At 32.8% G+C, this 12,682-nt stretch overlaps 1 protein-coding gene across 2 annotated transcripts in view; it reads right to left on the bottom strand.

The window, feature by feature from the left end:
• Positions 1-12,682, bottom strand: part of CNTNAP4 (contactin associated protein family member 4) — a 677,206-nt gene that overhangs the window by 13,979 nt on the left and 650,545 nt on the right. For both annotated transcript variants that reach the window (XM_007497949.3, XM_007497950.3), the window contains exons 18-21: positions 11,232-11,471; positions 8,290-8,514; positions 6,052-6,185; positions 4,493-4,580 (exon numbers count right to left, since the gene is read on the bottom strand). In XM_007497949.3, coding sequence (XP_007498011.1) covers positions 4,493-4,580; positions 6,052-6,185; positions 8,290-8,514; positions 11,232-11,471 — 687 coding nt within the window. The remainder of the gene's footprint in view (positions 1-4,492; positions 4,581-6,051; positions 6,186-8,289; positions 8,515-11,231; positions 11,472-12,682) is intronic.

The following is a 12,682-nucleotide window of genomic DNA, read 5'->3' as shown; positions in this document are numbered from 1 at the left end:
GAAGGAAGGAAGGAGAGAAGGAGAGAAGGAGAGAAGGAAGAAACAATTGATTTTGATTTCTTTAGAGTAATGGTCCAAAAGCTGTATATTTGGGCAAAAGAATTTCCACAGTTTATAGCTTTAAAGGCAATTCCTCATTATTCTCCATGAGAGATGGTTCAAACCACAGCTAAACCAAAAGATACAAACGCAGCTGTTTTCATGAAGCCCCCTCCAAAATGTGTCATTGTCTTCTTGACAAGCCTGAAAGAAGGTAGAGTGGAACCTCAAGGTTGCTTTGATTTACCTATTTCCAGTTATTTGTATTTTAGCACTAATTGATGATTAGCATTTTTAAACATGGTTAATAGCATGAATATTTTGCTTTGAAACTGCCACTTCAAATCCTTTGACCATTTATCTATTGTGGGATACTTTTGTTGTTGTTTTGTAAATGTTCTTTTACAGTTAAGGTGACTAATACCCCAGGGTCCCTAAGTGATGGAACAGAAAGCATAGTCTTGTCTCCTGGTGTTTAGGCCTTTCATTATATGAAATATCATATCAAAGAGCACCTCAGAAAACAGAATCCAAATCATCTAGATGACTACTTTTTTCTATAAAACTGAAAACAGAGACTTTTTTCTACATGTTTACAGAGAAAAACCCTAGTCAATAATGACTAATAAAATTTTAATGTAAATGATATACTATTCTAACTAAAGTGGTGTTTTTTAGTGTTACTTTTGAAAATAGTGTGGTTTAATCTTAAAATATCCTAAAACAAAACCACTATTTCTAGTCAGATTTGTTATTAGTCAAATATTTACTTTTAAACCTAATTACAGGACTGTGTTTCTGGGAGCCAGGAAGGAGGAATTAGGAGTGCTCTGAGCTTGCCTAACCCACTTCCAGACAGACACAAAATAACTTCAGAATGCCTCAGAATGAATCCTGGAGCAGCAATCCTTCCAAGAGAAGACAAGGGGAAGCAATTCCTCAGACCAGGTCAGCATGGAGGAAAAGCAAGGACAGCCCATATCTCAGTGAGGCAGGAGAGAAAAATATGGTCCAACACAAGTAAACTGAACAATAATAGCAGGTGTCTTCCCAGCATGCCAGAGAGGCTGCCCTTGTGAAGGGCTCACTTAATAATCCAAGAAGAAACTGAGTTTATACCAGGCACTAGATTAGGCCACAGTACAAGCTCTAAGCAATACTTTTCCCACTCCAGGAGCAGAATGAGCTTCAACATATAGGCAAGATTGAAAAAAAAAAAAAAACCTTCCAAAATTAACAAAAGACAAAGAAAAAGCCTGAACCTGGAAAACTATTTCAGCAACAGGGAAGATCAAAAATTCAGCTTCAGAGGAAGAAAACAATGCAAAAATGGAAATGTGTGAATCCTCAAAGGAAAATGTGAAAGTATGTCAGGCCCCAAATTAGCTCCTTGAAGCTCTTCAATATGAAAATTTTAGATGAACAATTAAATACTATATATCATTATATGAAAAAAATGCTCTCAATATTTCTTGATTAAAAAATACAAACCAAAACAACTCTGAGATATCATCTCAAATTGAGTAAAATGATAAAAGAATAAAATGACACATGTTAGAAGAAATGTAAAAAAAATGAGAACATATGCACTGTTGGTGAAACTGAACTGATCCAACCATTTTGGAGAGCAATCTGCAATTATGCACAAAAATTATAAAAATTATGTATATATTTTGATATAGCAATGCTACTATTTAGTTTATTTCCTAAGGTGATCAAGGAAAACAGAAAAGAACATATACATTTATAGAAACTTTCTATGTAGTGGCAAAGAACTAGAAATTGAGGAGAATCAACTAGAGAATAGCTAAACAAGTTGAAGCATATAATTGTGATGAATACCACTGTGCTATAAAAAACGACAAGAAGAAAAATTTAAGAAAAAACATGGAAAAGCCTACATGAAATTATGAAGAGTGAAATGAGCAGAAACAAGAGCATAGTATATATAACAAAAATATTGTCTGAATAATGACTTGTGTATATCTAACTCCAAAGAAAGAACTGATAAATAGAAACAAATTAGACATAGTTATTAAATATGAATGTATTTTTTTGTCAAATGATGCCTTCCCTAGTGGGGAGGAAGTGAAAGGGGAGGGCTGGAGTTACCTGGGAATTTTAAAGTGATAAATTTAAAGTTAAAAATAAAAGAGGATCACAAAAGAAATAACAAGAGAGAAAGAATGAAAAAATATGAGAGGAAAGAAACCTAGAAAAGGAAGTACAAAACCTTAGGCAAAAAAATTGTTCCCTAAACAAATAAAATTGGACAAATGGAAAAATAATGATGCTACAACATGTCAGGAAACAATGAAACAAATTCAAGAGAATGTAAAAATGGAAGAAGAGATGAATTATTTCACTGAAAAAGCAACTGACATAGAATAATAGAGCCAGGAGAGATAATTTAAGAATCAATGGACTACCTGGAAATCATGATTTAAAAAAAACCTAGACACCAAAGTGCAAGAAATAATCAGGGAGAACTGCCCTGATATTTTTAAACTAGAGAGGAAAATATAAATTGACAGTATTCACTGATCACCTACTATAAGAGATCCCAAATTTAAAAATCCTAGAACTATTATAGCCAAATTCTAAAATTTACAGGCCAAGGAGAAAATATTGTAAGCAGCCAGAAAAAAAAAAATATCATGGAGCCACAGTCAGGATTATAGTCAGGGCTTAGCAGCTTCTACATTAAAGGACTGCCAGGCATGGAATATGATATTCTTCAAGACAAAGGATCTATGTCTAAATCTAATAATATGGTCACCAATCATCTTCCACAGTAATACTTTAAACAAAAGTGTTAATTTTATATGTAAAATTATTTCATTTTCACTTCAGTTTGGTAAAATTCCTTTGCAAATCATCATTTGTTCTATAAAACAGAAAACTTAGTGGTTGTTTAGTAGTTTTCATGCATGTCCAACTCTTCTTGACAATACGGGGTTTCTTAAAAGCTATTAGAATGATTTTCCAGTTTCTTCTTTAGCTTAAATAATACCCTCCATTAAGGGGTTTTGAGAAGTAGAGAAAGGAAAAAAAGAAAATTCATTGCAGTAGGTCTCTCCTTTCTCAACATAAGTGAGATGAGGTTTTAATTGTTGTTCAGTCATTTCATATAATTCATGACTCCATTTGGGGTTTTCTTCTAGAATATACTGGATTTGTTTGCCATTTACTTTTCTAGCTCATTTTATAGATGAAGAAACTGAGGCAAAGAGGGTTGACTGGCTTGCCCAGGGTCAAACAGCCTGTATTTAAGGCCAGAATTGAACCAAGAAAGTAGAGTCTTTCTGACTCAAGGCTGGGCACTGTATCTACTTATGCTACCACTATGCTACTTAGCTGCCTAGTAAATTTGTAGAATAATGTAATTCAACATTTCCTCTGTCTGAAGAAAATGAATTCATATGCATAATGCCTGCTGCAGTATCTACACATATTTAATAAAATAAACCTAGTTCTGTTTTTCAGACTTCTGCTTCAATTATTTAACAGTACTGTGCTCATTTAAGCAGTCTCCATTTTGGGTCAGAAAATATAAAGAAAGAGAATAATGACCAGAGTCAAAATACAAGTAGCTGAAAGGGTCAACACTATTCTTTTTTATTTAAATTCCCCCCAAATAAACTAGGTTACTAATAACTACTAACCCAGAAATAAGGAGGAAACTCAGCAGGATGATATCTTATTCTCATTGTCGTGGGTAAATTTCAAGGATGTTTATATTTTCTCTATTCTTAAAAAGTAACTGTGTCCTTAGTGATGAGGATTAGAAAACAAAAAAGGAAAAAAGAAAGAAAGTGAGGCATTCACATTATTATTCTAAAATGATCATTATATTTTTAAGGAATGTAATCAAGGGAATTTGGCAAGAATCAATAAAGGCTTTGAAACTTCTGGAGTGGGTATAAGGATAACAGACTGCAATCACCAAACCTCCATCAGCTATATTTTATTACAAAAAAGCAAGACCTCGGTCACTTCCCAGGGCTTATTCATTAGCAGAAATAAAGCAAACAGATGCTTCTCTTTTTTCTTTTCTTTCATATGCTCTAACCTTAGCTTCAGATGATGGTTTCTAGATTTGGAAACGGATTAATAAATAATCTGTGGTCTTTATACCTCCTTTGATCATAGTTCTTCTTTTTTGGAGGATAAGCAAAATACCACATTTCATTATGTTTGATTGCCAAATGAGAGAGATAAGTGTAAAATTATTTTTAATGGAATGCACTTGCTCATCTTTCAGGAAGCACTTAGCCATGATTACATGTGCACTCTGACAGAAGTATAGTTTCTACCTTGATTGTCACTCACTATATAATTACATCGAAGACAAGGAATTTCTTTCAGGAAGATTAGTGTTTTTTGCTTGAGTAACATGACAGTTTTGATCTGTATTTTGAGGGGAAAAAAAGGTGCTCTTTCTCCTACTTACCTAAAATCTTGCCAAGAACAAGGGATTTGATTGCATTGAATTCTATACCAGACGACAGGGTGACTTGTTCTCTTGCATTCTGGTTAACCTATAAAGTTGTTTTCCAAAAGACAATAACAATAGAATGGATGAAAATTTGTTGATAGAAGAAAAGGAAGTCAAAGAAGACTGAGATGCAAAAATAAACAATGCTACCAAAATAGTTAAATAAAAAAATTCTCAACAGTGAAACATTACAATAGAGAAGAGAGTTTCATAAACAATTCTAGAACAAATACAGGGGACAGATACATGGCTCAATAGATGGAGTCCGGCCTAGAAAGAGTAGTTTCTGGGTTCAAATCTAGCCTTAGTTTCTTCCCTAGTTGTGTGAACATGCATGTCTCTTAACTCTAATTGCCTAGCCCTTCCTTACTGCTATTGTGCCTTGGAACTAATACTTAGTATCATTTATAAACTAGAGGCAAGGATTAAAAAAAAACACACATTGTTAAATTTAATCTTGAGTGAAACATTGTTTTAAGACTATTAATGGATCAGTTGGGTAGGGCAGTGGATCGAGAGCCAGGCCTAGAGACAGGAGGATCTAGGTTCAAATCTGACCTCAGACATTTCCCAGCTGTGTGACACTGGGCAAGTCACTCAATCCCCACTGCCAGCCCTTATCACTCTTCTGCATTGGAACCAATACACAGTATTGATTCCAAGATGGAAGGTAAGGGTTAAAAAAAAAAAGACTTACTTTTTGGGGGAAAGGGAAATTATTGTTCTACTTTAATCCTCCCCCCACCCATGTGCATTATATTGTTTGATAAGTGGTATAATAACAGGTGTAAGATTTTTTGTCTTAAAGATAAAAAAAATTATTTCTCTTAGAATGAAACTTTAAAATCAAACAGTTAAATGTTTTTCTGAGACAATATATAAGTTATGAGTCAGTCCTATTCCATCAGATATCATAAAGTCAATTAGGAAGAAATTGGCTTTTTTAACAAGTTACATATATTTCAGAATTCTTTAAAAATGATTCTTTGTAACAAAATGTCCTTAGTATTTTTGTTCTCATGATCCAATGGGCATATTTCCCTCCATATAGCAATTATTAATTTCACATCCAATAATTTGAAAATATTTCTTCATCAGAGGAAAAAAAAACAAAATACAGGGGGGAAATGACATTTTAATATGAAACACTAATGCCAGTTCAGTTAGGTGGCTCAGTGTATAGAATCATGCTTAGAGATCCTGGGTTCAAATTTGGTCTTAGATATTTCCTAGATATGTGAACCCTTAACTGCAATTGCCTAATACTTATTGGATTGTCTCTTCTGCCTTGAAACATATACTTAGTATTGATACTGAGACAAGGCAAAAGTTTAAAAAAATAAAGCAAAAACAAACACCCATGCCAAGAGATTTCCATTTCTACAGAATAGACTGAATATGATTCTAAATCCTTCAGCTATGAAGATGCTTTGAGTATAAGTTTTTAAAAGATGATTAATTGTTCAATTTTCTTTTAAGTTGTATATTCGGGTGTATCAATCTTTTCAATTTACCTCTACAAAGAGGACACCTTCTTCTCTGTTAATCTTCACATGATGGAGCTGCCCATCAGCCATGTTTTTGAAATTGCTGTTAAAAACATCTGCCTCTTGATGGCTATCTAATTTGTACCTGATCTGCAAACTTCCTAAAGGAACAAAACAAATATACACATATATTAGGACCAATGTTATTTTTGCAGAATAGCATATGCAAAATCTATAATATATTTTTCTTTGTTCCAGAGAACAAAATGCAATTTTAATCTCTTTGGCATAGTTTATTTGGATGTTTCATTTCTCCCTTACACATATTTCATCAAATGTTTTCTCTTCAACCTCAAGCATAAAATTCTCAGATGACCACTTCCTTGTATAGTTACTAATTTATGAAGAGTGCTATCATCAACATTATGAACTTCTGGGTACATTTAAAATGTAAGATTTATCAATGACATTGAGAGTTAGAATTGTGAACTAGATCATCTCTAAAGTCCCTTCCAACTCTGATCTTATGACTAAAAGAGCAGTCAATAATGTCTCCTTCTTATAGTTAACCGATTACTTGTGTTCCCCTAGAAACTTATAAAAATGAAATTTATAAAATATGAAAAATCACTGCACCAAGTTCTAAAGTCCCAACATTCTGAGTAGGAGATTCCATATATACAATTTGGTAAATCAAAATAGCATTCTTAGCAGGATAATGATAATTCTTTTAATTTTCACAAGAAAATTTCCTAAAAATTAGGAATGTGGGTGAAAATCATTCCAGACCACAATTGTAGATTTCAGAATGAAGCCATGTGGAAATGAATAGTTTCAGACCCACTGTACCCTCAAAACCAATACCGCTCATTCACCTGCAGAGAGCCAATTAACTTGCTTCACAGGATACCTTCCCAACTTCAAGTTCTCCCCTGCTCAGTTAAGCTCAGAGCTCAAAAGAAAATATAAAAATTCTTGTTTTCCCTTGTTTTCAATACTCCTATTACCATTAATTCAGGTTTCTTACCCAGCTCACAAATTTGTATGAAGATTTTTTTTTATAGGAGGGTTGGAATGGGCCTATACCTTTATGAGTGAATTGAAGTACTACAATAGAAATTCCCTACAATACTGCAAATTAGGCAGCCCATCTGTCATTTAGAAGTTTAAAGAGTTGCCTAGGCATTTTGTTTGCATCTGAGTTTTCCTGATACCATATATTGTCATCTATCCACTACATTATATTCCCTTTCTTTTTTATGGAATATTTAGCTATAATAAGCAAGGGGGAAAAAACGAGGAGGGGAATTTTAACAAGTAAAAACTCTGGAGGCAAATTTCTCAAGTATATGAAGCTACCATGCATAATTCATAGAGGAAAATATCAAGTCAGGTGCCTATGTTGATCAGAGATTAACCTACCATTTCCCATAACGTCTTAAATGAGACACTTTACTAAGGCTCACTTACAGTCCATGAAAGCAACCTGCCAGTTATAGGTGCCTGGAAGATCCTATAGAAGTTGCAAGGCTAATAGATTCTTACTATACTCAATAAAGAATTTATAGAAAAATTCCTTGTTTAGGAAGTTAAAATACGTCAATACATGACTAGACTAACAGGAAACATGTTAGCCTGAAGCTTTTATGGAACTTTAAAGGTTGACATTTAACAGCCTTAATTTGTCTGATAATAATTAAATGCTATTGAGTGCTGTCACTATTTTTCCAACACAAGAAATAGGCGAGATATCTTTCCGATGTAATGCTCCATGGCACTACTGACATTCTGACTATCGGCAGGCAAGCATCAGGGCTTCAAATTAGTTTTCATTGGTTCTGCATTTGGTTTATGTAGAAAATTATACTTACTTGATGTTATTATGTTAACACCCACATTGCTTTTACTATTCTTTATGAAATATTTGCCAAATGCTACTAGATACGTTATTTTTGAAGAGCTAAAATAATTGAACTCTGATTATTTTTATGCATCAATGAAGAACTTTAATCCTAAAACATAGTTAACATAAAAATATTAAATGATCAAAGATATAATAGGAGAAAGCCACCCTGACTCAATCACTGAAATGATACCTCTATGCGGAAATGAACATGTTGGATATTACCGAAAAAGAAGTCAATGGTTAAAAAGTATTAGTTTAAGAGCATATTTTATGTTTTAGGTGGTATAAGTATTGCACAGATCCTTATTTCTCATTTTCTCATTCAATTTCCTTTTGGCTAATTCTAAAAGGGAACTTACCATTTTTGGCAAGAATAACTGAAAGATATTCTTTATAGAAGGAGCCTACATAAAGTAGCAAGCTTGGAGTCCGTGTTGTTCGAAAGCTAAATGTGATCATTTCTCTGATTAGTGTCATATCACCATGAAATGAAGCAGCATGAGAGCTGGAATTTTTACTTAAGGTATAATATTCTTGAAAATTATAAGCCACTGAGGAGCCAGATCCAAAATATGCAGAAATTTCTGAAATGACAATTAAGTTCCATTATGATACCATGTTAATGATGTATAACATTTTCCATTTTACTATACCTAAAGCATGTCCCCACTATTCCCAAAATACCATGGCATAAATCAATAGCATATTTTATAAATTCAGTATCTTCTCTAGTTGTCAAAATATCTTTATGTTGGTAATACAAATAATACATTTTCCCTTAAAGCATAAATCTGTGAGCACTTATAACAAGGAATAGAACAGAAAACAGTTTTATTTAAAGTCTATTTTCTCTTAGTTCTTTGTTGTTAGTCTGACCTCCTATACAGAACTATTACTGCAAATGTGTCATGTAAAATATGCCAAGAAATTATTGAAAACAGAGGAGGATGGGTCCCCAAATGAAGATGAACTCCTGAAAAATATCTTTTTACATCAAAGCACCTTATGATTTCCATTCCTTTTCTCTCCTTTGTGTTGTAAGAGATCTAAAATTAAGCTAGTCATGGCATCAATCTAAGAGAAGGTGAAATCTATCAAAAAGCATAGAATATGGAGTGGGATTTATTTCTCAAGTAAGATGGAAAACTCATTTGAGAAATCTTCATTTTTTTATTCCCTTAAAAAAAACCTTTAACCTAAAAATAATATATACTATTATGTTAAGCACAAAGAAAAATATCCTTTTTACTTGAATGGGATTTTGGAATAAGGATTATCTGTTGTTTAAGAATAATAATACTTTTCTCTAAATATGATAAATAATCAAGGAAATTATAACTTATAAAATAATTTTATTAGGTAATCTAATCAATTCAGGGTCATCTCCTTATCACCTACACTATGTTTCCTAATATCTAACATAACATTTGGCTGCATAATAACATTTAAATTATAATTGGCAAAAGGGGAATTGGGAATCATTTAGAAAATTAAGATGAACACACGGAGTAGGTACAGTTTAATTTTGCCTTGACTTGAAACTGAACTGTTTAGTATTGGAATATTTTCCTTATTAGTATTTGTTGGCACTTATTTTTTACTTATTTGGAAGAGGTAGAGGAATGGATGATTTTCAGAAGGATAGTTTGTTTGGAAAGCTTTTTACTACTTAATTTCTAAATGCTTCTTTCTTTGGGAATTTTTGGTTGCTTTGGCTTTCTACCTAGCATTAATAAGTGTTCAACAAAGAAATCTATTCCAGTGGAAAACAAGTTCACCTGGTTCCTAACAATTTGGAAAGGTTTCATTTCATTATGGGTTTAGCAAAATGTTGTTTATCAAAAAAGAAACTCATTTGTCCCTCATTTAAATGTAGAGATCTCCAGAATGTTGACTCCTAAGTGTTTTTTTTTTCTTTTGAAGGGTGGTACTGCAATTCTCAGAGGCATAGGGGAAACCATAATGTTTTTAATATTTTCATGAATTTTACATCAAGAATTTTTCTTTGGGGCAATTTTAATAATTATTTCACTATAAGTTCCTTTGTAGCCCTATGTATTTTATTTTATGCATTTAAAAACATTCTGAGAAGAGGGCCATAGTTTTAACCAGAAGGTGATAAAAAAAAAAGGTTAAGAACATCTGACTCATATAGACTCAATCCTCAAAATACTCTTCAGTTTAAAGGGGAAAAAAGAATACCCAATAAATATATAGATACAACCAAAACAGTGAATTTTGCCTTATTCTCTCAATTTTCAATATGGGCTGATAAAAATTTAATACATATATATATATATATATATATATATATATATATATATATATATGATATAAGGATAAAGACAAACCCTAAGATTTCATTGGCAGTGTGAACTCTTAGATTAGGAAATTCCCTCTATGAATAGAAGTTGGTTCTTTTTCTCAAGATGTTGCCTAGAGTACGGAGTAGTCCGGTAATTTGCCCATGATCAGGTGATGTATGTGCCTATGGGAAAATTTGAACCTGATCTTTTGACCATAAAGTCAGTTCTCTGTTCACTAGGCCTTATTGCTTTCTTTTCTATGAGTGATAAACATCTTTATTCATATATATGAAAGAGAAAGAGAGAGGCATAAAGAGAGAGAGACAGAGTGAATCATATATTTGATAGAGCTATTGTCTTTTTTCCCCCTAAAAAATGACTTTGAATTGAGCCTACTGAGAGATACAAAAATAAAATAAAATAAAATAAAATAACAGCAGCTACTCAACACATGCTAAAATGAATGGTCTAAGTATCTCAGTTTTATTCCATATGAATATTTAATGGAAAAAGTATTTAGGCTTTTGGTTGAAATATTTGGTTGGCAAGAAAATAAAAAACACAATGCTTTCTAAATCTTCTCCTATGACTGAAAGTCATTACCACAAATAACAATGATGCTTTTAATGATTTTAAAAGTAGAGAATTGTCAGATGGGGCAAATTGTTAATAACCACATTACTTGAGAGCATCAGCTTTAGCTAGAAAAAGAGATTGCACATATAATCCCCAGAGATACCCATAGGTGATGGATATCACGATTTTACAGCATTAGCCACTGGCTTTTCAAGAATACAGTTGCATTTTTTCCTCATTAAATAAAAATGCCTTCAAAACAGGTATTTTGGAGAAAAGAATTTAGACAGCAAGTAGTAGATTCATTCAAATCAGGACATGGAATGAGTCATTCATCCTAACACAAGACTGCAGTCTTATTTGTCCTGGCATAGTTTCTCCACATATTTTATCCTTATATGTTTATTTTTCATCCTTACCATTCAAACAGAATGGCCCACTGTATGCAGAGAAACTACAATCACAAGAGAATCCGCTGTGCTTTTCTTTACATTTTCCTCCATTGTGGCATAAGTTCCCATAACTACTACAATGACCTGGACACCCTGGGTCCACTCCTGGGGTGATCTTGGCCCTCTCTTCCAAATCCAGGGCTATCCCATTCAACTGTAAAGATCGAATGCACCCCAGAAATCCTTTCTGCCGGGAGGCTGTCCCACCTGAAATTTAAAAAGGGTAAATGAGATAAATTGCTAAGAATTTCACACTTGAAAAATAATGACCACGATAACGTGCCGGTTAAAGGCAGCACAAATGAAAAAATCATTATGATCTGCACCCTTTCAGGGAACACACACCAATTTTTTTCAGTCATTATCAATAAAGATAATACATTAAACCATTTTTGGATAAAGAACTAGTTGATCAAAGGGAAAGAAGTGAGCTTGCTTAATACAAAAATTTGTTTTTTCAGACTTAATGTCAACCTTATTTCCAAAGCATAAGCATAAATAAATATGTGCATATACATACACGCATACAAGAATGTCTGTACACACAGGTAAATCCACCTACCTTTTCATGTTGAAAGACTATTATCTGATGATACTATAGACTGGAAAAAGTGTTTCTGAAGATGCTACTCACCCAGAAATCAATTTTTTAAATACTGATTTGACATAAAGCCTAGTTTTTATATGGAAGATTACTATAGGCTACTGTTAAAATAATTTTATGATGAAGAAAGATTTAAAATTTGAATGACTAGACTAAATAATTTGAAAAATAGGTGTTGCCTCTACATTGATCTTTATGTTATCACTATTTTAAGGAATTTCACTTTTATATTTATTTTTTGATGTGAGAATATGAGACAGCTGAACCACTGCCTTTTGGCCTAATGAAAGACAGAAAGGTTTCAGATCTTCTGAAGAAAAGAAAATTGGCAAAATAAAAAGTATTTTTAATATCTACAATGAATGAATGGGACAATTTCTTGTGCTTAAACAAAAATTCAGTTCATTTCCTCAAAACGAAACAACTGTCCATATGACACAACTAGGTGGCACAGTAGGTAAAATGGAAAGACTTAGAATCTGGAAGTTGTGAATTCAAATTCTGCTTCAGAAACTTATTTCTATGGTCCTGGCTGAGTCATTTTACCTTATTGAGCTTCAGTTTCTTCACCTGGAAAATGGGGATAATAATATCTATTGCAATGGTGATGTGCATCAAATAATATAATATTTATAAAGCCCTGTGCAAACCTTAAGGCAGAGGTGTCAAACCTGCAGACTACAGACCAGATTGTGGCTGGCAAAACTTCCTAGTGCTGCTGAAACAGAATGTAGTGTAACTGGGAAATATTTAACAATATAAATTAAAAAACAAAGCAAGATAGATAACATTGATGTGATTTTCTAAGTCAGTT

The sequence above is a fragment of the Monodelphis domestica genome, chromosome 7 (assembly GCF_027887165.1).
Source record: "Monodelphis domestica isolate mMonDom1 chromosome 7, mMonDom1.pri, whole genome shotgun sequence".
In the NCBI taxonomy this organism is placed as follows: domain Eukaryota; kingdom Metazoa; phylum Chordata; class Mammalia; order Didelphimorphia; family Didelphidae; genus Monodelphis; species Monodelphis domestica.
This window is presented reverse-complemented; position numbering and strand designations above follow the sequence as displayed.